The sequence below is a fragment of the Chelmon rostratus genome, chromosome 5 (assembly GCF_017976325.1).
Source record: "Chelmon rostratus isolate fCheRos1 chromosome 5, fCheRos1.pri, whole genome shotgun sequence".
NCBI lineage: Eukaryota > Metazoa > Chordata > Actinopteri > Chaetodontiformes > Chaetodontidae > Chelmon > Chelmon rostratus.
Window position 1 is genome coordinate 27,923,959 of NC_055662.1, and position 27,488 is coordinate 27,951,446.

The window sequence follows — 27,488 nt, forward strand, 5'->3', positions numbered from 1 at the left end:
TTCAGTATTTTGTTTCACTGTAGAATGAGTCAGCAAAATAACTGAATGAATAAAAACCGACCCACAGTACACTACTACTCCTGAAAAGTTCGTCAATACCAGAAAATGCGGTACCACAAAATATATATATAAAAAAAACACAACCGCGCGGCCACTTCCTTCTCTCGGTAGTTAGGACGTCTGCGTGAACGGAACTAACTTCCAAATCACCTGGATAGGCCGGTGTCCGCTTTTCTATAAAGCTCGTCCGGTACATTTCACTTTGAGATCGACGCCAGGGCAACGCAAGTGTGGCAGTTTGTTGAACGAGCCGTGTGTCACGCGATAGTACTGTGACACTGTTTTTTGTTGACTTCCAGTTCTCCTTTGACGAAGTGTTGATTTAAGACGAGACGAAGTAAACATTTGAACGGAAGATATTATCTAGGTTAATGGAGATAACTGAAGACCCCTGGGACGTGTTTCAATAATTAAAGGTAATGTAAAACCAAACTCAAGCTATCGTTATGCTAAAGCTAGCTTACTTCATCTCACAGTGTTTGTGTTACTTATGATAAGGAAGAGTCTCCGTGGATAATTCAGATGCTGTCAGCTCGGTACAGGTGGTCGTTCCCTCTTTGTGAACTGTGACGACCGCGTTTATCTAACCTGTCTAACCCCCTCTGTATTTTCTTTGCAGGTTTGAACTCTTCCTAGTCAAGAAGAAGCTAAGCCACTTGGTTGGTTGAGAATGGCAAACAGCAGGGATGCCAATGAGAGCACCCCTCTTTTGGACTCAGATTCTGGGAGCAGACCCTCACCTCCATCAATTTTCCAGGGAAGAAGACTGGCATGTGCAGCCATCCTGCTGGCTGAATCATTGGAGAGGATCGCTTTCTATGGCATTACATCCAATCTTGTGCTTTTTCTCAATGGTAGTCCGTTTTATTGGGAGGGCACTCAGGCGAGCCAGGCACCCCTGATGTTCATGGGTGTCACTTATCTGATTTCACCATTTGGAGGCTGGTTGGCAGACGCATATCTTGGGAAATTCTGGACAATTGCCGCTAGTTTGATCCTTTATTTTATTGGCATGCTGTTTTTCCCTTTCATTTCAAATGAAGACACCAGGATACAACTGTGTGGTGAGGAGGTGGCCTTTCCTGTGCAACCTGCAGAGTGTCTGAGCACAAACAGCACCCCTCCAAGCAATGTAACCTGCCCCATTCGCCCTCCATACTGTGGTCCAGTAGTCTACAGTGGACTTTTTTTAATTGCATTAGGTGTGGGTACTGTGAAGTCCAACATCACTCCTTTTGGGGCAGATCAGGTAGAGTATGAGCAATATAACTTTCAGTCCTTGAAGTGTGCTTTACATAAAACATGCAAAAAGGAGACATGGAGTGCATTATAGGTTAGACAGTCTGTGAATAAGATGTTTTGTGACATAGGCCTGTATTAAATTGGGTATGCAGTGTGGCAATGTGGAGATCAGACATGCGATGGGATTTCTGTTGCACCATGACCGTTTGCTTAGACATGCATGCCCTTGATCACCATGGCCACCTACAAGCATTTCCATTCTAAAGTTGTAATTTTGGACTACTATCAAACTCTGTCTCTCACTCACACTAATGTACACACACAAACACTCGAGCAATCTGTACGTTTGGTGACAAAATACTGCCAGGTTATCCAGAAGGCCCTCTCCTCATAGATGTGGGAAAGTTCATCAATGGGGGTCATTGTTTTTCAAAATAATCTAAGCAGGAGTGGGTAAAAGCTTTCAAAGGGGATTGGCGGAGTGAACATGATTAGTTCTTGAGCCTACTATGCTCATTACAAGATTTTCACGTTTCTGTCAATGCTCCCTTTGATCATGTTCAAACACACACAGTGAACAACATCAGGCAAAAAATCCATACATTGAAGGGGGAACAAAAGAGAAACACAGAAACTGGTACGTCTTCCAGCAGCCCACGACAGAACAAACAGCAACATAAATCAGCTCAGTTTTAATGGTGTCAGTGATTGTCAAAGGAAGAATTGTTCAGAAACCTGCAAAGCATGTTGCTTTTTTAGTGGAGATTGAATATGAACTGCACCACTTAAAGGCACAATTTTCACACTAATTCTCCTCCAGATGAAAGTCCTAATTAAGTGGCAGTGGGAGCTGTTAATACTTGAAATGTGCTCGGTTTCATTTAAATTGAAGATTTCCTCTTAAATGTGGCTTGATTTCTGTCTAAGAAATAATTGCACCCTCTTGCAGTGTGAAAATTCCCATAGTCACTGTTGTGATATTTTTAAAAATTAATATTTAACTTGAGCATGGTAATCATAAAGCTGCAGTTTTGCTGTGGCTGCTGATGCAGCCGTGTAGGAAGCTGATCGTTGAGATGGATGTTAAAGTTTGGACATGAAATGAGGCAGAATCCAGAAGCGAGGAAACTATTTTTGTCTCTTTGTGAGCCACTTTGTGAGATGTAACGTCTATCAGCCTGTGGTCATTACTCATGATACTGTGTATTTGATGGAAGGTCAACACTGAAACAAGATAGCAGATTAAATGTTCGTCTTGTCCTGAGATGACTAAAGCCTGGAAGGAACACAACCACTATCTCTCATTGATCATGTGTTAAGACTAAATGTACAATAGGAGCTACAAAAGTACCCCTTTCTATGTATTTATTATTGTAAAATGTGCTCTAATGCAGTTCTTGGTAACAATCAGATGGTCAGTTTGCATGTGCTGATTTATTTTGGAGCTGCACTGCACAGCTGCAGAGAGGAACCCCAGAAAGATTTATTCTCAGCATCGATTTGTGAATGCCGTGACCTTATCTGCTCTATAGTTAATTGTAGCTCTACTGCTGCATGTTTTGTGCTCATATTTGAAAGACATATCCACTTCATTGCACATTTATAAAATCTTCTCCTCCATGGGGATAACTTTATGTGGAATGGATCAGTGCCATTATGAGAGTACTGTTATTTGCTTGCATAGGCATTTAACTGAATTTATTGCTGTTTTGGTAAGTGAGCGGTGAAGCTGTCATTGCAAATTCTGTAAGAATGCTCAAAGCCACCACAAGCAGATGAATGATAAACCGAGAGTTGCTGTTTGTTTTGGTTGTGCCTCCTGACGTGAAGAAGAAAAATCTCTTGCTGCCTTGTACTTTTCATTTTCTTGTGGCTCTAGACATTCAGTGCAATGATGGAGCTGAACAAAAGGTTCCACTGTTAATTACATTATTGTCGCACCAAATTCAGTAGTTTGAAGTCTTTAATGTGTTGAATGAAATGTGACGTCACACCCCAGCCACTTTCAGCTTGTGATCATTGTTCCCCTTTGTCAGTCCGGTTTGGCTTTTCCATCCTGTATTGTGAGGATTTGTCAAGGTGCTCCATGCAACATATTTTCTGGTGATGTTGAACAATGCAGCTGTTGTTTAGATGAAAGATTTGGTTTTCCTCATGTGACTTTAAAAACTAGGGTATCAAAGTGCAGATGGCCGTGCTTCTCTGCTGATACATGCTGCTTAGACTGGTGTGACACGCATTCATAACAACGTTCAGTGCCTTTTCTAGTATTACATTAAGTTGCAGCAACTCACAGCACGGTGACATGATTGGCTGCTGTCATCCTGCACTGTGTGTGATCTCAGGTCAAAGACAGAGGACCCGAGGCCACGCGCAGATTCTTCAACTGGTTCTACTGGTGCATCAACTTGGGAGCCATCCTGTCTTTGGGAGGTGTGGCCTACATCCAGCAAAACTTCAGCTTTAGGCTCGGCTACATCATTCCCACCGTGTGCCTCGGGGTGTCCTTCCTGGTCTTTCTCCTGGGCCGCACTGTCTTCATCACCAAGCCTGCTGATGGCAGCGCCTTCACAGATATGTTCAAGATCCTGGGCTTCGCCTGCTGTTCCCAGAAACCAAAGGAGCCTAACCTGCTCCGGTGAGAGCGGCAGTGTCAGTCATTTCAACATACTATATAAAACTGTATTATCAGGCAATAAAAGTGGGAAATTCATTCCCTCAATGACAAACAGCATGCTCACAATGACCGGTGCAGCAAAGCATTCATCAGTCTCAATGGGACGGCTATTTAACAACAGTGCAGCAAGTATTTCTGTTCATGGCAAAGTTCAGTGGGATGGTGACTCTGATCCAGTGGAATAACAGCTAGGTGTTGTAGGTAGACCTTTATGTTAAAGCGTCCTTTGATCCCCTGTATAATTCTCTTCCCCCACTGGTCCAGGCATTCATCTTCATTCCCTGTGGTGAAAAGTTATTCTGAAGTGCTGTTACTTGACTTTGAACCAAAGTAGCACAATTGCTTCAAAAACTTGACATTGAATATTTTAAGTTGGCCAATCCTGCAGCCTTTCAAGAATTCCTTATTAAGACATTTTCTCCTGAGATGGGGATTATAGGCTTTAGAATGAAGTTTTTTTCCTATCTCTAGAAGTGCTGTTATTTAAGGGTAAGATATTCACAAAAAAGGCTGCTTAAGTCTCACACATCAAGACTTCTGCATGTATTCATGTTTATTTTATGCAATCAATCACACTGTAGTTTTAAATAGTATTTTGAAAGTCATTGTCTTTTCTTATTCCCATGAAGTAACAAACCGACACTACTAGACAGCGCCAAAGTGACCTACGGAGGGAAATTTCCAGAAGAGAAGGTAGAGGAGGTGAAAGCTCTGGTGAAAATCCTCCCAGTCTTCTTCGCCCTTATCCCGTACTGGACTGTGTACTTCCAGGTAAGATCATTTTAAGTTCAATCAAAATGCGTGAGCCACGTCTCACATAGGATGAAAAATACGAAGACATTTAATATGGCAGCACGAGCTGTCTGGATGCAGATATGCACACGCGCGCGTTAATACGGGGGAAGATTATTTTCCGTTTCGATATTGGAGAAGAATGGTTTTGCGCGAGACATCCTGGTGATCATAAAGTGGAGAATTACTTCATGCTGAGACTCTAATCTCCTTATTGTGTTGCAGATGCAGACAACCTACATCCTGCAGAGCCTCCATCTGAGGATTCCTGATAGTGCCTCGAACAACACTGCAGCCTCCCACCAGGTAAACTGAAGTGAGACACTCTCAGTCCAAATACCTGTTTCTTGTTTAATTAAAAAACCCCAAAAAATATGTAGCATCGGTGTGGTGACGTCTGTGGCTTAACGTTGTGTTAAGAAACTGCTGCATAATTCCACTGAGTTGGGATATACCAGTATGGAGCTCCAACCTGCCTCCACATAAGTAGGTTTGAACTAGATTTCACTGCTGAAACTACACGAGTCAGTAGGTCACTGACACACAGTGGAAGGCAACAGCTGGAGGTAGCAGCAAAGGTTGGTAATACCTTAGGGATTAAGTGAGAACTTTACTTCACAGACAAATACCTCACAGATTAGCAAACGGCTGCGATTGTCCCTGCGGCGCCTCCAGCTCACTCTTCCTGACTGGTGCTGCTGGTGAAGCTGTGTCTCACTCTGACAGATTGCATGTTGTGTTCTCGACTGAAAACCCCCCTCCGTTACTCCACGTGATGCATGACTCCTCAAAAATCAAACGTTTAAAAGAGATGAAACTGGAATAGACCAGGAAGTGTAGAACGTGCAGTACGCCAGGCATGCTTGAGGTGTTAGCGAAGCGCTCTGACTACATGGAAATGTGAAGTGAAACTGTTGCCTGTAAACCCCACAGCCTAACCTTGTGTTGTTTGAAGGGCCTTTATGCCGGTGCATATATATGTACATACTCTTACATTTTCCAATAATACGCACTGAAACTTGTGCCGGTGTGCAACTGTCCGACATTTTATTTACTCATATTCCACTGTGCTAAACTGTGTTTAACAACTTAGTCTTTTTCTTCCCTTCACATTTTATTTAGTGTGTTAAAAAACAGAACTAAGCCTTTCCTGCTACCAACCTCGACATTTCTCAACATCAAAAGAGAAGTGAGATTAGATGCCTCTGTGATTCGCTCCCTCGCCTCACCTGACACATCTCAGTGACTGAGATGAACAAATACTGTCTCTTCAAGGAAATGTGGCCCATGCTAATAATAATGACTGGGAACGAGAGGCAGGAGTGAATGTGCTGTAATTAGTTATAATTAGATTAGGTCCTGAGATAACTGCTCTGTTGCAGAGGCGTCTGTTTCGTGTCTCAGTGAATGTAAAGTAAATGCTTTTTAATGCAAATAGGGAAGTGGCTGCCAACCTTTTGTCCATTTGCATATCAAAAATGTGCTTTTTAAAAATTTCCCCACTTGTTTATCACCTTTTGAGTTCTCAACCTGGTAGTCAGAATGGAGTACAAATACTGTACATACATCACATGTTCATATCATCCATTTGTGGAAGTAGAAAAAGCAGAACATGGTGCCCACCACAGAGCCGGGCCTGCTGGGGCACCTTCATGGCAGGCTTTCCATGGCAACAGAAAAGTCTCATTTAACACTCTCTATCATTGTTAATATGATAATGCACAAACAAGGGACGAAAACCCTCTCTGAGTATAGATGGCCAGTGGTGACTCCAAGAAATGGAGCTTCAATTTGAGAATAAATGACGCTATCAGAAGTGTTAAACCAGAGACACATCAGGAGCTCCGATGGCACTTGGAATTTGAATTGCAAAAAGCATCTCCAGTTTGCGGCGTTTCATTGCTCACTCAGTCAGATATTGCCTTAACTTGCAGATACTTCATATTCTCACGGTGGATTTTCTCTCTGATTGATTTGTCTTTCAGTCTGTTTGCACAGTGTAATTCAAGTTTCATAGATCACACTTTATGGTAATAAATTCAGATTCATGCTGAAGACACATTTAATAGATAAGCATGTAAAAAAACAACAATGCTACTATTCCTACCACTTATAGTGATGTAATAATGATAATTTTAATGTTTACTTACTAATAATTTATTGGTTTGGCTGCTACTCTCTTTTCTGTGAATTGAATAAATATTTTTCATTGCATTATGTTTAGTTTTGACCACCTGGGGGTGCCAAAGCAATATCAAGCCCAAAGTCCACACACTCACTCATGCACACTCCTGTGCACACAGGCTCTTGGTGAGCTGTGTTGGAATGCACTGACACTTGCCGTAGTTTTCATGCTTTGTTGCTTTATGCCCAGTTTTACCTCGCCTCTCTCCCCCAGATGACGTTCCACTTCCCGGCCGCCTGGCTCACCATGTTCGACGCGGTGCTCATCCTCATGCTGATTCCCCTTAAGGACAAAGTGGTGGACCCCATCCTGAAACGCCGCGGCCTGCTGCCTTCTTCTCTGAAGAGGATTGCGGTGGGGATGTTCTTTGTGATGTGGTCGGCCGTGGCAGCGGGTGAGTGCACTAGCACACTCGTCCCCTCCGTGCTGTCACATAAGTAGGCCAGACAAACACGAATGAAACAACAAAGTTGGAGCTTGTGGTAAATGCCACATGCAATTAGCACTTTCAGGCAATGCAGCTGAACCGCGCCACATATACATCATTTATTAATTTTAATTATAAATTCTTCTGAAACATGGAACTAATACGTCAGAGCCCACCAATAATAATACAAATGTGACGTACTATATGTGGAATATGGTTGCTTATTTGCAGATGTTTGCTAAATCATTTTATTTATTTATTTTACAGGCTAAATTGCCTTTACTGTGTTGCTTTTTGTGGGACTCAGCAGATGGTCTGTCACAGATGTATTAATTGCCCCTGAATTAAAACATCACTTTCCACCTGGAAAGGGGAAGAAAGCCCCAGAGGGTTTTTTTTTTTTTTTTTTGCCCTGTAGAGGAGAGCGGGAACTCTCTCTTTTTTGGTCCTGAGAGACTGCACCCGCTTGCAGCTTCCAGCCCGAGGATTATTTTGGAAATAAAGTCTCAGCCAGGCCTGTCAGTGGGCGCTGCTGCACTGATGCGTCCGGGCTAAAATGTTTTGAGAGGGACGAGCCTGCAGGCAGCAAGAGAGCAAATCAGAAACACTCCTGAGAATCAATGCACAGTATATCTTCTACAACCGCTGTCCCGTCTCCTTTCTCACATGCACAATACATCCGCCACATAGAACATGAGCATGTTCTGTCATTAGTGACCTTTCAGGTATTGACCGGTGTGCCTCAACCAGATTGCAATTGACTGGTAAACAAGATATATTAAAATAAGATATACTAGGGACTAACAAGTCTACAGAAGTTCAGAATAAATACATAAATGTAATCAGATTAGCTGCTTGGCTATTAAATTTAATCCTGAAAGCAGATGCCTGGTGAGCTCTGTTCATTGTTTCGAATGGTTTTAAGTGATTTTTCAGTCCTGATCGAAAAGCCACGACAAATATTTCCCTAAATGCCTATTTGAGCATAACAACAATATCAGATATAATTTACCTGTTGCCAAATAGCATCTCTGCGTGTGTACGCTGCACAAGCAGCCCCATGATTGCACTTAACCATTGGAGCCGTCAAATAAGATCAAACTCGCTGTGCGTGTCATGTCGCACTCACAAGCTGCTAATTCATTCTCATCTGCGTTATAAAGCCATTAATTCTTGCCTCTTTGTCGTCATGACTGCAGAGTGTGTAAGACCACATGGTGAAAGGACCACTATGTATAAAACACACTATTTAAATGTGGTTCAGTATCAGTCTGAAAGGAATTGTTAAATTTTTCATGTACTGTATGGTAAAATCTAATTTTCTGGCATCAAGAGACCTTTTAATCAGGTCATATCCAAGGTCACATGTTACCAGTGGCTTTTCAAGCAGCTGCATGCACAGTACATGGTAAGTGTAGTCTATAGACTGAATGTATGGATTCTATAGATTGCACTCTTTTATGGGTCAGAGCGAGAAACGGGTGCTGGACTGAAGTCTCATCCTGCTTTATGTGTCCGCTGTGAAGAAGAGATGAGAAAGTTTGTTGAGGCCGAGTCTTCGGATGTTCTCGCCTGAGAGTTATGAACGCCTGACTTAGCCCATCAGAAACATCCTTTTCAATCAGCGAGTGTGGTAAAAGGTCTATTAACCAAATCTGATGTCTGATGCGTTTGGTTTAAAGTAATATTTTCTTTTCGGAGGACATGAGCAGTCCTGGAAGGAAAGGTGCTCGAACGTGTTCGTTTCTGATGCTCGGAAGCCATTCAGGTGTTTGCTTTTCCATTTGGCTCATTGAAAGAAAGTGCAATCCTTGCATTTGAATTCAGGCTAAATAAATTCTGAATATTTCAGAAAGCAATTTTGAGTCCTGGGAGTGGAGAGAAAGGGTTTACGATGGTGCAGTGGTGTGGCCATTGGTCACAGAACAGTAGGTGAATACACAACTAGTGTGCAAAACAGTTCTGACCTGGATTCTGGGAGGCGAATCAGACGACTGGATCAAATCAGGACAGGAGTGTAGTTTGTAAAATGAGTTGCAGTATTAACGATATTGTATCTGCATCTGTTATTGAATTGTTATTCATCAAAGAATCATTTGCTGCGCTCTGCGCTGTTTATCCCCAGCACTGCCTTGCTTCACACTAATTCAGTTACACACACTCTCTCCCGGGAGCTGCCTCACACTGTTGTTTTTTTTACTGGCTTTCCGTGTGTCCTCATCTGCATCTGTCCACTAGCTGACAACATGTTGTTCTCAGAGACCGACAGACGGATAGTTGGGAATGACCGAGTGTGGCATCTTTTGCCCAGAGAATAGCCAGTCCAACACATTGCACTGTCAGCCTGCCACTGCATGTCCGCAGCGTTGGCCACAGCACTGCTGCTCGGAGTTACAATCAATTCCATCAACGTGTGCAAGAAACGTGCAGGACTTTGTCATGATGACATCGGTGCAGCGATGTTTCACAGGGTTTCGTCGTGCTCACTGACACGCATAGCTCGCGGACGGCCGGACCCCCCGCGCAGTGCAAAGGGACAGTTGAAGACAAGCTGTCAAGCGGACGGTGGACTGTTTCTGATCCCCGTTTCTTTTACGTCCAGCAGTCCCAGACTTCAGCCACATACTGGGGCCAGCTCTGAAAAGCTACTCTGACATTGCTTTTGAAGAGGGTTTTTTTTATCACATTCTCTTAACTTTACGTACTAATCTGCTTTGGTTAAAGCTCAATGGCTTTTAGGTGTCTAAAACCGTCTCTCTCTTTTTTTTTTTTTCTATAAAAGCTGGAGCAGAGTTGCCGGGGATCACACTGGGCTGTCTGATGTGTGATGTTTAGAAAGGGCAAAAAAAAAGCAGGGATGTGTGTTTGTAGTGAGACTTGCTCTGGGCAGCCCAGTGGCCACACTGCCTGAGATGGACGCCTGGTATTATAGGATAGCTGGATTACAAGGCTACAGCTCCTCTCAAATACAGCATTAAGTGTAGTTATGATAGGAGGCTGTCTCTGGGAGTTATCTGGAAATAGCCGCTGGTTACATGATAATAGCTATCGAATAAAGCTTTTAGGAGGCGGCAGCCGTTGATGACAACTGCTTGGCTCTTATTATTGAACCGTCTGCGCTGATCCATTACTAACTGCCATAATATGGAAGCGTGCAGATGTGATCCAAATGAAGTGGTAGAGTAGCCTTAAAACTAGCTAAATGCTTAATGGACTGTCACTGAATCCTGTAACTCTGGCAGCGTCTGGCTGTTTGTTGGTGTCATAGACTACAGGGTGATACTTTAATGAGTGTTTCTTCATCCTGACTGAAATATATCAGCCTCTAGATGCACCCGATGCCCTATTTGTGTTATTTCTTCAGTTCAGTATCTATGTTGCAGAAGGATAGCTTATATACAGCCTCCATTCCAGAAAAGTTGGGACTCTGATTCTGCTTTTATTTACATTTTGCAATCATTTGCCAATGAACTGAATAGTTTTCTGAAGTCTTCCTGAGTCCAGGTATTAATCTCTTTATCCAATCATGTGTTCACAAAGTCGCTCCATCCTCGCTGTGAACCACTGAGCCTTTCAATCATGATTCTATCACCTGTGGAATGATCCAAACAGGTGTTTTTGGAGCGTTCCACATCTTTCCCAGTCTTTAGTTGCTCCTATTAGTGTAAAATCAGAGTGACCAGTTGACCTCATGTAGGTAAGCGAGTCTGAACAGGTGTGTTTTGAGTGTGGATTTAAAACGGGAAAATGAATCAATGTTGCTGCATCAGATTCAGAATAAGCAGATATTTATAAAAATCAGTGAAGCTGATGAGCTCAAACATTAAATATATTGACTTTGTGCTGTTTTCAGTTGAGTTTATGTAGGAAAAGATCAAACAGCTTATATATATGTGTGCATTTGTTTTAGGAGAAAACTTCATTTGCCTTCTGCTAATTGTTTCTGTGTCTGTCCCCGCAGGTATTTTGGAGACCAAACGTCTGGAGATCGTCAAATCAAATGGTACCATTGACCAGGTGCTTGGCAACGTTACCTACTACGCGGCAGATTTACCCATATGGTGGCAAGTGCCTCAGTATGTGCTGATAGGAATCAGCGAAATCTTTGCCAGCATTGCAGGTACAGTTGTTTGACGTCTCCCATGTCTCATTTAGCGCCGCGGTCAGGTAGACATGATGATTCAGGCGAACGGTAAAGCGCAGTATCCTCCAGCGATCAGCCTCTCGGATTGAGCTGGACCCACTCACCTTTTCTCTGAGCCACTCTGAGCTGACTGTGGCCTAAAAACTGCCGTGCCCATTCTTCTTAGCAGAACGCAATGAAGACTAATGTGTAAAACCTTTTTTGAGCAGTTTGCTTGATTCATTGCCAGCCTGCACCAACTTAATGTGTTTGCGGGTTGTTGTCCAGAGTAAATAGCCCGGCGGGTCGATCGATAATTGATTATCCTGATTCTCTCACACCACTGCAAGACATTGCTCAGTAATGGGACGTTTTATAAATAAGGTGTGGGTAAAGTAACCTTTTAAAATTGAAATGATGATGACAGCTGTGCCTCCGCCACAGCCGAAGACCAGCCTCATATAAGCACTCTTCCTCTGCTGGATGTCCACATTGATACAGCAGATAATAAGACGGATAAACACACATATATGCGCCTCATACTGTAAGATGTATCCCTGAGGGTTTAATCACAGTGGCAACGCAATTAACATGAGAACATAAACTTTTCACCTCCACGTTCAGTCAGCTGGTGTGTTGACATTTACCACTATGAGCTTAAATATAACATAGCAGCATAGAAAACCGTAATCACAGTGAGAGAGCGCTAATACTGACAAATTGTACTAACATGCACAGTAGTGCAAGTTCAACTCTAAATTACCCAATTAGCATGCCTCCCCAGCTGACGCAGCTGTTCATAGGGACATATTACACTTGAATACACAGAAAATGTAATAATTATTTATCAGTGCAGCACTTTGAGGTTGCTGACAGTTACATTTGTATGTAGACTAAAGAGGCAGAGAATGAGTCTTAGACGTCCGATGCATCAGCTCCACTTTCAGAGGCGCCGTGCTGCAGACTCTGATGACTGTACCTGCTAAAGGCTCTGCAGGTTGACGAGTCTCGCTCAAAATCTGATTAATCTCCGTCAGCCATCAGGTTTCAGGTATCAGCCGAAGTCTCAAAACGTTGGCACAATAAAGCAAAACTCTCCGCATGACTAGACACCACTTGGAGTGAGTGCGACTTGGGTTAATTAACTCTTTCTTCCTCCGTATTCATTATTCTGTCACCTCAAGTCTAAGAGCTGAGATCCATTGTGAATGGCTTTAATGTACGAGCAGAAGAACTTCTGAGAAGACATCACACTTTCTTAGAATTACAGCACTTTGACCATCTCTTCACACTAGGAAGCTTGCGAATTTGGCCCCAGGGCTGATTTAAATGCAAAGTTGTATTACCGTCGCCGCTCAGATGATTCACTCCACTAAATATCATTCTAAGACACATGCTCGTGAATGCGAGGCCACCCATAACCCTTCGCTGGAAAGCTAGCAGTGTTTGCTTCCCCCAGAGAGATGGATTCCCTGTTCTTCTCCGAAAAAATTATTAAAAACAAAAGCACTGAGTCAAAGCAGGTCAGAATAGTTCATGCTGGAGCTGACAGCTGCAAACTTCTTTTTGATGCTTTCAGAGTAGCAGCTGAAAACTGCTCAGCGAGCCAGCTCTCGTCTCTTTCCCTTTTTTCTTTTCGAGAGCCCTGACCTGAACGGGAAATGCCATTTCATTAAAAGCTGTGTGAAGTAAGGCCTTATTGCCCCAGTAATATAATAATGTGACAAAGTGAGAAATTGCTCTGATGTTACATCAAATTGCAGCCGTGAAATCTGAGACAAGAACGGAAACAACAGCGAGAATATTCTGCTTTATTAAAAGAGGGGAGTTTGTGTCTGAGAAGTGCTCTGAATGTGATATGGAACCTTTTGGCAGCTGTGGCCCATTTTTTTCCTGCACTATACTCCGCAATGCACAACAGAAATCTGCCTTGCATTGTTTGTATAGTCTTTCTTTCTTTATGACGTTCTCTCTGCAGTCATCATCGTGGCTTCAAGCCTCAATTATCTTACAGATTCAAGTTTGTTAAGGCCTCGAGCCATGATTGAGTCATTCTCCAATTACTGCAGGTCATGTTGTTGTAGGCTCTTCCATATAGCGCTCGCTTTATGTCTATATCAAGAGTGCAGATTGAACCATTAATATTTAAGACTTTTCTTTCCTCGCCACAGTGGGAGGATTATCTGGCCGATCCAGTCGCTGCAGGGTTTTTGTAGGAATGAACGTTCACATTCGTCATCTTTAAGTTTCCTTTCCTTTAAATCCGTGGATGCTGAAATTTGTTTAATAAGCTTGAGTGTTATAAAGCCCTTGAACAGAACTCCATAAGGCTTCTATGAAACACTGGAATTTGCACAAAACTATCAGGGTCCCTGTGAAAGTCATTTCCAGACATAACAAAGCTATAGGGATCCTTAAAATAAACTTACTCTCTCCTCTCCCTCCATACCATCCCACAGGGCTTACTCAAGGAAAATTGGCTGACAGAATTGTGACATATGTCTGGTTAGGAGGAATATTTCTCCTTAGTCTTCCCCTGTTCGAATAAATCTGTTTAAAACCTCCGGTGCCGTCACGCGTCCTCGCTGCAGTCCCCAGCCTCGCAGGACGATGGGTAATTCTTTGTCTGCTTTCAGGCAGTGAGAGTACGCAGAAACTTGTGTTCCCTACAGTATTTTTAATTATGTGTTGCACTTTTGAAAATGTTAAAGGGTAATATTATTTTTCTAAGAAAGAAAAATCACCCTTCCAATAATGCCTTTGGGAGGGGAAAAAAAAATTCTACATACATTTTAAATTCTATGCTTTTCTCCTTTTTCTCAAATAATTCTTGCTTTTGGTCGAGAAAGGTCAATTCATTATAGTCGACACAGACAGACAAGAGCTGGATTTTACATAATGTGCAGTGCTGTATCTGAGAATCCTCACCAACCTTTGCAGTCCCCTGTGATATGCAGAGCTATTGAACAGTGTTTGTTGCTATCAAAAGGTTAGCTTAGGATATAAAACAAAAGCATTGTTGTGAACTTCTGGAAAGGTCATCCATGTTTCCACTGAGTAATAACCTCATGTTTGCCATCCTCTCATGCTTTTATCTCATTCCTTTTCTTATGAAGCACAACTAGCGCAGGTATCTGTAAGAAAACTGTTTGTCACATTAATTTGTGCAATGTCCCCCTGTGAGGAAGGTCTTAAACGTATTTAAGCGCAGCTCCCTAATCTCTCCCGACAGATGTGGCTATAGGGCCTCATTTGAAAAATCACATGTTTGAGGTGCCATGAAATTATCAATGTCAGCTTGCAGGCAGACAGATCTCTGGGCAAAAAAGACACGCATTTGATGTTTTTCCCCTCCTCGTCTCTCTTTCTCTTAGGTCCCTTGCCCATTTTCTCAGTCCTTTTATTTCTTTCCTAACAGTAAATACTGAGTGATGTGTTTTCCAGAAATAACTGTTTTTTTGGAGACCAGTACTGAGCAGAGTAGATACCCAACAATGGCACCACGGACCAGTGCCACCATGGAAAATTAGCTGTCAGGCAGCTGCAGAGGAAGCCTTTTGGTCTCATATACAATATACTCAAAGGAAAACAGTGACTGTCAACAAAACCCAGCGTGTTGCATAGATGTTAAAGACAGATATTAAACCCGAGTACATACTGTTACCTTGTGCTGTGCGTCCACTGTCACAGACATGAACTCGACAGCATGTGTTCAGGCGAGGTGTGTGACTAAATAGCGTGTTATTGCCAGCTATACATCGCTGGCTGCGGCGTGTGGAGCTTTCTCTTTTATCTGCTACAGGTCGTAGCACATAGAGGACTCTCACTATTTTACGCCCTGCACAATCCACAACAAATCAACAAATATCCGTCTTCTTACTCTCTGTGTTGCAGGGCTGGAGTTCGCCTATTCTGCAGCCCCCAAGTCCATGCAGAGCGCCATCATGGGGCTCTTCTTTTTCTTCTCTGGGATTGGCTCCTTCGTGGGCTCTGGTTTGTTGGCTATTGTCTCCCTCAAGGAGATCGGCTGGATGTCGTCCCACAAAGACTTTGGTAAGAGACACAGTAGCTTTTACACTCTTAATAAGTGCTGTCTGAGTCTAAGTAGAAACATAGTACAAGTAAAGCAGCTATCACCTTTATTTTTAGCATAACAGCTGATCAAATGACTATTTTTAATGTGAGTGGGCAGTGCTCGCAGTGATGAGCCCTCAGGTAAGTTATCACCTGACTGTGCTGCTCCTGTCAGCTCGCAGCAGCATTACAGCTTCTTTCAGCTCATTGTTTTGGCTTTACAAAAACGTCACTGTGCTCTACCTGCTTAGCACGAAGCAGACAACGTTAGCTGATGAACACAGCAGCTAAGGAGCCTGATATTTACCCCAGAGTTGGTGGAGACCAAACGGAGCTAAAAGGAGACACAACTCCAAATGAATGATTGTGTTGCTCTATTAATGCATGTTTAAATATGCAACTGTTAGCTAACAGGTTCGCCATATCAATTTAAACATGTCAGTGCTGTGTTAATAGTTTGTTTCTGCTGCCAAAACAAGAGGCGGTGGTGGCAGGTTAAGTTTTATTTTGACCACTGAGGTGCCCTTGAGCCAGGCCCTTAACCCCAGCTACTGGAGCTGCTCAGTGGCCGGCAGATCAGACCGTGGGTGTGCTGAGCTGCTTCCAGGTGTGCATCTGCAACTGTGTGAATGTGATCGGGGTGTTCCTGCGAAACAGAGCAAGGTGAGCTGGTCAGCAAGTTTAAAGCTTGAACAATCATCACCACTCCCACAATAATACTGCCGTTATCCTGTCTAAAAAGCTAGTGAAATGTTAATAAAGTTGTGCAGTTGTGTAAAGCAACGTTTGTATAATATGAGTCCTGATGTTGCACAGAAAGAAGCAATTGACCTTTAGCCATTTAGCATGCATGCAGACTAATGGGAGTCCTGCTGTGGTTTAACTCAAAGAACAAGGCTACTCTCTTCAAAATACCTGCAGCACGGAGGAGATTGATCTCTACTCATACAGTTTTCTTAGGGCTGTCCATAATCCATCTGAATTGAGCATTACAGTGTCAAGCCTGCTGTTAGTGCACTATTGACTTTGTACATCGACTCTGTGTATGGACCTGTGGAAATAGAATAGTTGGTATTGATTCAGCATACAGAAATATATTTTCCAGAGACATACCATAAGAATTTTCATAGCTTGTGCTGATTTAAAATTCACTTAAAGAGTTTGAGGTAGAGAGGGGGGACGACACACTGCACTTCTCTTGTTTTAAGAGTGTTTCCCGTAATAAATAGACATGTCAGACTAACGACAAAAGGTTTGTGTAAATCTGTCCAAGTGGCAGAATGAATAGCGCGGTGGTGGCAGCAGATGGATGGGCTCCCTAGCAAGAGGAGGCTCCCAACCCAGATGCACTTTTCCCTGAGCACGCGGTAAATAAGCCAACACTGTAAATTGTTTACCCACAAACACCTAATAGCTCATTAATACAGTGTGCCGACAGGTTGGGAGGTACTTTTGATGATGTTAGCACTGGAAGATGCTTGGCACGCTTCATAAATCCATCCGTTGCTCAGCCTCGCTTCGCTCGAGGGGCAGTTAAACCAGAGCCGTGTTGCCTGAAGACTTCTTTTTGCTTTTCAAAATAAGTCATTTAAAAGGTGAGCTGCAGAAATAGAACAAAACATCCTCCTGGCCACTAATAAAAGACACATGGCACAGAGCTTAGCCATTAAGTACTGTCAGGAATCACACAGTTTGATTTTTTGTGGCTGTTTTTCACAGTTTGTTGCATGTTAGCTCCTTCCACATCTCCTGGCTCTCTAGGTGGAATGGATTCAACTTATTTCCATGGCTGCGGGCAAAATGGTGTGCAGTAAACAGCATCTTGGGTGAGCTGTGCTAAGTTGTACTGAGCTGCACGGGCCTGAAGACAGATGAGCAACATTAATCACAGGCTGGGGGTCTGATTACATAGCCCTGCTTCTCCTAAGTAAAGCTGTCCCTGGAGCGCTACATGGGGATGGCTCTGCTAGTCTGGCATCACACTGGTGGATGCTCAGCTCTCCTGTCGTGCTGTAGCTCCATCTGTCCCCGCTTTGCACTCACTGATGTCAGGCAGCGTAGGTAAAGGGTCACCTGAAGAGTCTGTCCTGCGTTACGTTCAGCTGGTTCAGAAAAGGTGAAGTCAGACTCACTAACAGGCAGTAGCTTTAGGATGCTTCTTGCTATTGTGTGCTTTGTTGTAGGCAGATGAAGGTTTTAAAGTTCTTTTAATTCTAACAGCACACGCGTCAGCGAATAGCTCAGCAGTGATTTTATTTAATAGGTGTGTCTTTTTGTGATGGTTTGAGCGATACGTAGGTGAGCAGCCTATCATCTGACCTGTCATTCTTCAATTAGCACATAGTGCACATGTAAAAGCAAGCAACTGACTCATTCAAGTGTAATGTTTGCAGTTAATCCTCAATCTACCCCACATGCATCAGAAAAGTTTAACTGTTTTAACAGATGTAGGAGTTAATAACTTCTTGAGCAAAAATACAACTAAAATATTGCTGATTTCAGCTTCTCAAATGTGAATATTTGCTGCTTTTATTACTCGTCACTAAACTAAATGTCTTAATGGGTTATTGGCTGGACAAAACAAGCAAAATGTAAAAGCTGCTTCTTTGAAGTCGTCTCATGCCAGCCTCTTGTTCCTGTAGTTCTGACTCTCCGTCAGTGAATGACTTTCCCATCCAGCATGTCGGAGTGAAAGCTCATGGCATCAGTCTATAACGCCATAAAGACAGATTATTTCAGCCACATCTGTTCTCAAACTTAAAACATAGCCAGTTTATATGTTGAATTAGTGATCCTTAAAGCCCCGCAGCACATTGTTCCCCCCTGTGGTCACATCTGGTTGAGTCGCCGTCCATCACGCTTTTATTTGATATTTTTATAGGCCGGTGTCTCATCCTTTCCTGACAGAGACAGCATGGAGCCGCTTTAACCTGATAGGCCAAGTCAATCAAAGATCCACCTTTACTCTCTTCTCTGGCATTATTCCTTACACACCACAAGCTTTTTGTTTCCAGAAAATATCTATTGTCGCATTTCATTTGTTCGGCCTCTGTGGGAGCTTCATTCGCTCAATGTCAATGGTTTTTGTGAGCCGCCGCGGTCACATGACAGGAAACGGCCTCTTTGTCCCGACTGATCTTGTACGAGATGTCTGGGACGTGTTCAGACATTCGGAGTGAGCTGACATTCGCACATCCTGCTCATGAAGTGTTGGATCACATTCAGTGAAATGTCAGTGTTTTAATGGGAGCCTTTAATGTCAGATCTGGCAAATTTAACATGAACTCTTCTTCTGTGTGAAAGGGCTCTGTTTGAAAATGGAAATGTGTTCGACATGTCAGAGGCAACAGAGGGCACGTAAAAATAGTTCGTTGTGGCCAGTTACAAAACTCCAGCATCAATCAGAAAGATTTAACAAGCAAGCGGAGAGCGGCAGAAAATAACTATATTTATAGCTGGAGCAAACATTCATTGATTGTCGCTCTGATTTCACTCGGAGGCAGACGGCATTGAAGCATTAAAATGTTGGGTCATTGCACAGAAGGTCTGGATCAATTGATCCATTTTCAAACGTTAAATTGATATTGACCCGTTTCATCTGGACTCACCTGGTTCGCTCAAACCCTCATGCAGGTAAATCGTCCCATAACTTTAAATCGCTCAGGTGTCACACGGCTGGCCTGGATGCACCGGCGGCTCACCTGGGGGAGCGTGTACCGCCTCCCAGCGCTGAGTACCGCGGCGGTCCGGGTTCGTTTACAGCCGAGGCCTTTGCTGCACGCCTCCTCTCTCTCCCCTGCCCTTCCTGTTTCTCTCCAGCTGTCACTAAAAAAAACAGCAATGCCAAAAAATCATCTTTAAAAAAAGCCATTACACGTCCGACCTCTTCTGTCGGGCTGTTCAGTGTAATCACACTCTTGTCATTTGTTACGTCGGAGCTGGACGTATGTGAAAGTCTTGTAGCGACGAAGCCTGTTCCAAAATACCCCGCTCTGATTGGTTTGTGCTGTTCCCTCCCTCGCTAAGAATTTAAAATAAATGTCAAATATTTATGGCCTTCATTAATGTGTTTTACAGCAAGTCCTTGTTTAGTCTTTTGCTGCTGTAATTAGCCTTCCATATTTCTAAAAATGCTTAGCAGCCAAGTGGGCCCTGGGGGGGGCGGAGGCTGAAAGGAGGAGGCAGAGCCCAACTTAATGTATAATGAAATTGGAGCAGGAGCCATTACAAAAGTGAAAGCTTGCACAATTTTCAGGACTGTTCCAAAAAATGAGATGTTTGCTTTTTTTTGCCAGCCCCCTTTTTCGTTCGTTGGCTTCCAGTTAAGAGAGAAGTTTTGAGATCCGGAACAAAGGTTGAGAGCCAGTCGTCTGTCAGAGTAGCCTTAAAGTTGGGGTAACAGCATTTTCTCCAGCGAAGGAGTTCAAATGTCCTCCAATCAGTTAAACGCCTCATGCTGACATTCGCTGACTGTTTCAGAGAGTGTTGAAGCTGTTGCGCTCTTATTTTCTTCCGTTAAAGGAATCATATTTTCCTAAACGCTCTGGGTATTGCTGTTTTTCGGCGAGGATGCATCTGTCTTCCCTCAGAATAATTTACATGCTGTGTTCCTTGCTTTTTGTGAGCGGTACTGCTCCGTTAATTAAGACTGCAGAGGCAGACTCTTAAGGTGAATTATCGATCGAGAATACAAGCACCCTCGCTGCAAATGCACTTCCCTTTTCCTGCCCCGCTCTCCTGTCAAGCACATTGTTTTGCACTTCATGAATTATTCAAACTCTGCTTTTGTTTTTGATGTATTTCTCACAAATTAAACTTTCGACCAGATTAGGTGTTCAGCAACATAAGTAAAAGCTGCGGCGGGGGTCAAAGTGTCAGCCTTTCGGTTTGCCACTCACTCCATTATCGCTGTGGCAGAAGCAGTCATCAGCCGGCTCGCTGCTCCTAGATCAAAGGTTTCAAAGGGAGCGCAGACGAAGAATCGCTCCTGTGTGATGCGTCCTATCATCACGGCGTTTCTTCAGTCCCCTCCATTTCTAATTATCCGTGAGAGCACGCGCACATCAGCGAGACTCGAAAAAGAATTATTTATATGTGCGATGGTGACATTACAGAGTGAGATCTGCTCTACTGATCGCAAGTGATCATGCAGTGTAACGGGATCACTTGTTTCAAATGAGTTAATGCTGCTCTTTGATCAGGAGCAAAGGAAGCGCTGTTAAATCATGTACAAGAACATGAAGGTTTCTGTGTTAGCTGAGGAAGTGTTGTAATGCAGCGAGGTGGATGTTCTACAGGCCTTCAGTTGACACTATACAGTCTAGTTTGATGAAGTTGATATATTATGTTTTGGTATCTGAGTAGATTTATGTGCATATTCACAGAACATCGTGTTCTGCTTTTCTTGAAGGACCGATTTTCCCTTTCTGCTCTCCTCGATCTCTTAATTGATTCATAGACGTTTGCATTTGTAGTAAGCATGAAGGTCAGTGATGGGGTGTCAGTCGCTGCACCTCAACAATTCTTTACTGATGAAAAGACGACCTTTGATACAGGCCGAATGACAGAGGATAGGTGTGAACAGATGAGAGAGGACAGGTGTGAAAAGATGAGACAGGACAGGTGTGAACACATGAGAGAGGACAGGTGTGAACTGCTGTGAGAGGACAGGCGTGAACAGCTGAACAAGGACAGGTGTGGGCAGGTGTAAACATGTGAGAGAGGACAGGCGTAAACAGGTGAGATGGGACAGGTGTAAAGAGGTGAGAGAGGACAGGCGTAAAGAGGTTAGAGAGGACAGGTGTGAACAGGTGACAGAGCATACGTGTGGGCAGGTGTAAACAGGTGAGAAGACAAACAGGTGACAGGACAGGTGTGAACAGGTGACAGAGAATAGGTGTGGGCAGGTGTAAACAGGTGAGAGAGGACAGATGTAAACAGGTGAGAGAGGACAGGTGTGAACAGGTGACAGAGGTTAGGATTGGGCAGGTGTAAACAGGTGAGAGAGGACAGGTGTAAACAGGTGAGAGAGGACAGGTGTGAACAGGTGACAGAGGATAGGTGTGGGCAGGTGTAAACAGGTGAGAGAGGACAGGCGTAAACAGGTGAGAGAGGACAGGTGAGAATGACAGGCGCAAAGAGGTGAGAGAGGACAGGTGTGAACAGGTGACAGAGGATAGGTGTGGGCAGATGTAAACAGGTGAGAGAGGACAGGTGTAAACAGGTGAGAGAGTACAGGTGTGAACAGGTGACAGAGGATTGGATTGGACAGGTGTAAAGAGGTGAGAGAGGACAGGTGTGGGCGGGAGTAAACAGGTGAGAGAGGACAGGTGTAAACAGGTGAGAGAGAACAGGTGTGAACAGGTGAGAGGCTCACACAGATCAGGCAGTGCAAAGCGAGCTGTTGGCAGTTTGGTGGGAAATGAAACCTTCAGTATTTGGGAACGACGTCTGTTTCTGCTGCAGTCTGATGATTTTATCAACAACAGCAAACAAAATACTTGAAGTGCAGCAACACAGAAATGTTTAATATGTAAATAAACCGTTTGAATGAAACTCTGCTCAGCCAGTACGCGTGTTTAGGCATCAAAAAATAATGTTGAATGTGGTTAAAGTAAATCATTCTGCTCTGATCTGTAAATATGAGTGATTCCTCTGCTATCTGCAGTCCACAGCTGCTGAACGCCGTCAGAGTTTCTCCATCAGTCCATTAGATCCCTGCAGCCGTCTGAAGGCAGCGGACAGATAAAAGTGATAAACCTGCAGCCTCCGAGTAGAGAAGCGCCGTACCAAAGCGTAGCGCCATTACGCACGCCGTCCGCTGTGTTTACCTCCATTAAATCACCTCTGAACGGCTGCTGCAGAGTAACCACACACACACACCAGACGGGGTGGTTACAACTCTGCATGCTGCTGTTTATTCAGGAGACAGCAGATTACCAGATTCATTAATCCTGTTAATCACAGCTGCCTTTCCAATTCACACACACAAAAAAAAGTCCGCTCACATGGTCCAAACGCTTCCATTTGTGGAGCTCTGTGATTTCAGTGATGTGATTGGCTGAGAGCGTTCAGTCACCACCACTCCATCTGGTTCTGTATATATATTGTATGGATTGCCATTTTTCTTCATTGTTGGATCTAATGTTTACGACCATTGAAAGCCAAATTGCCGCACTGGGACATTAAAGCTCTGCTCTGCTCTGCTCTGATTTATATTCCACTTCAGCACTTTTGCACTTTGCTGCAAACACAGGAACCAAAATAGCGTTTGTGCCGGAGTCGCCCACACAGTCCGTGCACCCCAGACCCTTCGCTCCGCGCTTGTCATGCTCCTCGTTTAATTAAAACAGGGCCCTTACTCTTGTTAACAGCATGCAACAGCTCACCTTGTGTGTAAGCACATCGTGAAGACGCACAAAGGGCAGGTTAATTGAAGAGAGAGCACGCATTCTGGATTCTTTTTACAAGACTTTGTTTACGCGTTCAGCTGCAGGTCCTGGTTTTGGTACGACCTTTGAACTCCTCTGCCTGCTCTCTATAAATGGTGTTAGGAACTATGAAAAACAGTTCCTACAGTGCTTGTACACCTGAACACAACCCAGAATTATTACATTCTGGGATGCAGCATTTTGACCCTAGGTGCTGTTGCCTGTAAATTGACAGGTGTAATGAGGCTGTATTTGAATATGCTCACACACACACACACACACACGCTCCCTGCCATGTGAACAGGCAGAACTCGGATTGACGATAGCCCCCATATCTAATTAAAATCAAGCCCGCTTCTCTTCTCTGGCTCTTTATTCGGTGTGACAGCTCCACATGGAGACGCTAATAGGAGCTTTCTGAGGAGGACGGCAGATTGCCGCAGGGCTTCACATCTTGACGATAATGTGGGATGCGAGCTATAGGTATCTCTGTCCTGCTGGTGAAACTGTGCCGTACATGGAGCCTCTTACATAAACCGAAGGCATGTTCTTAAATACGCTGCGGTGGAAACAAAGATTAAATCCTCGTCGGCTCGGTGCGAGACGTCCTTCAGCGGCCCCAAAACGTCTCCTCGTCCAGCAAAGCGCTAAACGGCCTCATCTCATGCTGTTGGCTGCAAAGTCAATTGGTCCGCCTGACACGGTCAAGAGGACCAAAGCCGCTCTAATGCCAATTCAATTGTCTCCATACTTGAAGAGTGGAGACGATCGTATTGTCGTCAGCTTTGCCCTTCATGTAAAAGCCCGGCGAGGGGAAAACAGGATTTGTTTAGAGCTTTTCCTCTCGAGCTTTGTTGCTGAATGAGGACGACCACTTCGCTCTGCAGTGCAGCGAATGTTAAGACGCTTCGAGTTTAAAGGCTGCTGGTCATATTCTCCAGACCCAGCAGGATTTTTTAATGCTAGAAACTTCCCTCGCCTCCTTTACATGAATCATACAGCAAATCAGTCTATTTTTCCTCCTTTTTTATTGCAGTCCCACGAGGAAACAAGTCGTCCTTTAATGCCAGTCAAAGACTCCCTGACTCAGATCACAGCTGAGGGTCCGTTCTGCTCTGTTATTTCTGATAGTTCGGTCCCTCATCATCAATGTAGAGCGGGTCAAACCGTCTGCACTCGGAGGGTTTTGCACTGTGGTGAGATGAGAAGTAACAAGCCCCTCCGCTGAATCCTAATTCCTGACAGAACGGTGTTTGCCTGCCATTCTCACTCCCAGCCTGCCTTTCATGTCTGACAAAAACACAGTAACCTGCCACTTCTGCGAGCTCGTGGCCGTTTACCTTCGCTGTCTGTTAGCGTGGAGTCGTACTCTGTGATGAAAGAACCCTCCCGCTGTCCCCTCTGAACATGTCGAGACTCTTTTGTTCTCCAAATTTCCACATTTGTCATTTTCCCGGTTTTAAAGCGGCACCTGAACGCCGGCGTCGCTTCTTAGCGTCTCCTCGTGACGTCCTTGTCTTCTGTCGTTCCAGGTAACATCAATGACTGCTCTCTGCACTACTACTTCTTCCTCCTGGCCGGCATCCAGGGCGTCACCTTGCTGGTCTTCCTCATCGTCTCGGTCAAGTACGACAAGCAGAGAGGCAGAGCGGGAAGCCAAAGGCAGAGACACACTTCCTCTTGACCTGCACCCGTGTCCCCGTGTCCCCATGTCCCCCTCACCGTCCCTGCCTTTCCCAGTCATATCGCTCAGCGCCCAAAGACCCTGTCAAATAAGTACTTAGACATGATCCTGTAATAACTATATATATTTCTTATTTATGTTTATTTTAGCTTTTAAGTGGGGGCTCTTTACCCGTTTTTTAACAACAATAATGGTTTTACATCACCGTATGGATGCACGCCGAGTGCATGGAGCTTAATGTTACTGCGCCGTGCTCCCCGACTCCTGTGCGTTTACTCTCGTTGCCTTTGTCGGATCATTTGCACTTTGCTTGAGGAGTGGTGCCATAAAGAAATCCGACATCCAGATACTCTCTAATCCTGAGGAATACTTGGTTGTTTTTATAGTTAGGTTTTTACTTTCCGTTTTCTAACAAAGACTTATTTTTGGACTAACCGTTCTACTGATCCGAGAGTGTTTCGTGAAGCTGCCTCCCGAAATGAGTTCTTGACTTACACCCACAGTCTAAAATTGGGGTATTTGTGCATTAAATGTACTTGATTACAGTTACCTGTGGAGGTTTTAGATATCTATGCATGAACAGGATGTTTGCTTTGATGCAGTGTGGGGTTTTGTTTGAGGAAATTCCAAATAAACTCTGTTTAACTAATCTAATATTCAAATCTAATATCGAGAGAAAAAAATCTCCCACGTTTGTGTCCAGTGCCTGTGATTACATACTGTAAATCCACATAAATCCAGCCCACAAATCCTCAAACAGCACCACACACACGAATAACTCCTCATGTTGAAAATACTCCATGACGCCTGTGAAGCTTCACAGCAGGTTTTAATTTCTGGTCAAGCTGCAAACGGCGTGTCCGCATGACAAACAGCTAATTAGAAACTGACCTTAAGCTGAAGAGGCAACCTTGAGTGTAGCTCTTAACACATCCACTGCATTAATGCCTGGATCGTGATGAAAAGGAGTGCAGTACAAATTAGAACTAAAAGGAAATTAAAATTTAAAGTACAACCCTTTCAGATTTTAAATTTCACAGCAAACGAAGTGACAGTTTCAGTTTTGTTGTCGGGAACTTTCTGCAGTGTTATCATGGCTGTGCAGCTTCGCCAGAAAATGTTTCGTGGTTGTATTTATTAGGCTGTGATGCATTTGTTTTAGCTTTATTCTGCTACGTGTGAGACTTTCTTCAGAATGAGTACAGCACAAGGTACTGAACTTTATCAAAACAAGAAAACTCAGGGCTTGAGCAATAGTGTCGAGTGACATAACTCTCCAGGAAAAGTAAAACTGCCTTTCTGAGCTCAGAACAGTGTTCATCCTGTGGCGTGAATAAAGTTTCATTTGTAAGAGCACATAAAGAGCAAGAAGCTATCTCAGTACAGATGGTACGCCTGTTTTTTTGTGTGTTTAATCGTTCGGATAAATGGATGTTCCTTGTTTTATTGCATATTTTATATACTGTAAAGTTGCTTTGTCATCTCAGTCTCTCTTTCAAAAAGATTTATTCCGTTTGTTTCAGATTATGTTCTGTTTTCATGATGCTGCAGAAGTGGAATATTGTTTTGTGGTTATATTTGTGGCCATTAAAGTATATTAAAATGAGAATTGGTTTTGTCATTTTCACTTTACCTGCTGTTAGTTAACACAGCAGCTGTAAAAATGCATATTTAGTATTTTTCTGTGCAAGCCAGCGCTGCTCTGTCAGGAGTTATACATATAAATGAAAAATTAGAAGCCTGCTTGTATTGTAAACATACATCACTATAGGTTTACTCCTGTTCTCACAAATACTACCGATGTAAACAAATATTTTAAGCATTTGAAATTCATGCAACGGGGTGACCCTGTTGTTTACACGTGAATCACTGAAGGGGCCTTTAAAGCCTGCCAGGATACTTTCATGATTAGGGTTACGTTTTGTTGACCCTCTGGGAAACTCAAAGTCGACTTCTTAAATTATTTATATTACAAAAAACACACCCTGCGGCAGGCTGTTTGGAAACGGGCTGCAAACACAGAGGTGTAAAAGCCGCATTCTGCACCCCCGTTGGGGGGAGGCAGCATATTTCTCCGTAGTTTCATCAGACACAGATTGAAATCAACACGTCATCGCAGATCATTTTTTAATGCTAAGCCCTCCCAGCCATGAGGCTCAGAGAGGGCCATTTCCTGTTTAATTTGGTCGGAGAGCCCATATAGCCGTGACTGAGCAGACAGCTTGATGTTTGAAACCAACACAAAGCCTCCAGGTCATAATTCTACTGTGGCGGCTTGTTTCTCATGTTGAGAGGAATTTCTGACACATCGAAGTGGTTATGGAGGCAGAATTGCAAGGCGATAACACTGAGATGTACGGTTTTTGGTACTGGCCTCGCGATGTTTTAAGTGAACTTATTGGCCAGGATTTAAGCAAAGTGCCTTGGAATGAAAGAGAGAGAGACTCCTGCGTACATTCATACCTGCTGCTGTTTATTCGGTTCATCAAAGAAATGCACCGTCCTCAGTTTGATGGTTTGTTTTAAACCATGCGGGTGGCAGGTCGGGGTCCGTCTGTCCACCACTTTGATCAGATGGACTGGACTGAAATTTACAACATTCACGGTTCCCAGTTAATTTACACACAAGATACTTGTGCTCAAAGAGAGGATTCATTCTCAGTGAAGAACCTTGGAGCTCTAATCTGCCTCTATACCTGCCAAAGAGCAGTGATTCCTAACACGTCTCTGGGGGTCATCAGGTGGATACCTCCCTTCAACGGTGTTTCGCCTACTCAGTCCCACTACACCTCCA

At 43.7% G+C, this 27,488-nt stretch overlaps 1 protein-coding gene across 1 annotated transcript; it reads left to right on the forward strand.

Annotated features, from left to right (window-relative positions):
* Positions 1-340: 340 nt before the first annotated feature.
* slc15a4 (solute carrier family 15 member 4) lies at positions 341-26,280 on the forward strand. Its single transcript, XM_041937829.1, has 9 exons — positions 341-476; positions 680-1,309; positions 3,648-3,940; positions 4,609-4,750; positions 4,997-5,077; positions 7,170-7,350; positions 11,345-11,503; positions 15,401-15,559; positions 24,543-26,280. Exons 2-9 carry the CDS (start codon positions 731-733, stop codon positions 24,692-24,694), a joined length of 1,746 nt encoding a protein of 581 aa, XP_041793763.1. The 5' UTR covers positions 341-476; positions 680-730; the 3' UTR covers positions 24,695-26,280.
* Positions 26,281-27,488: the final 1,208 nt, after the last annotated feature.

Bases quoted from the DNA above. Each gene is read 5' to 3' on its own strand.
- slc15a4 (XM_041937829.1), top strand. From the start codon at position 731: ATGGCAAACAGCAGGGATGCCAATGAGAGCACCCCTCTTTTGGACTCA. The intron at 5,078-7,169 runs GTAAACTGAAGT...TCTCTCCCCCAG, and splicing joins ACACTGCAGCCTCCCACCAG to ATGACGTTCCACTTCCCGGC. The intron at 7,351-11,344 runs GTGAGTGCACTA...CTGTCCCCGCAG, and splicing joins GTGGTCGGCCGTGGCAGCGG to GTATTTTGGAGACCAAACGT.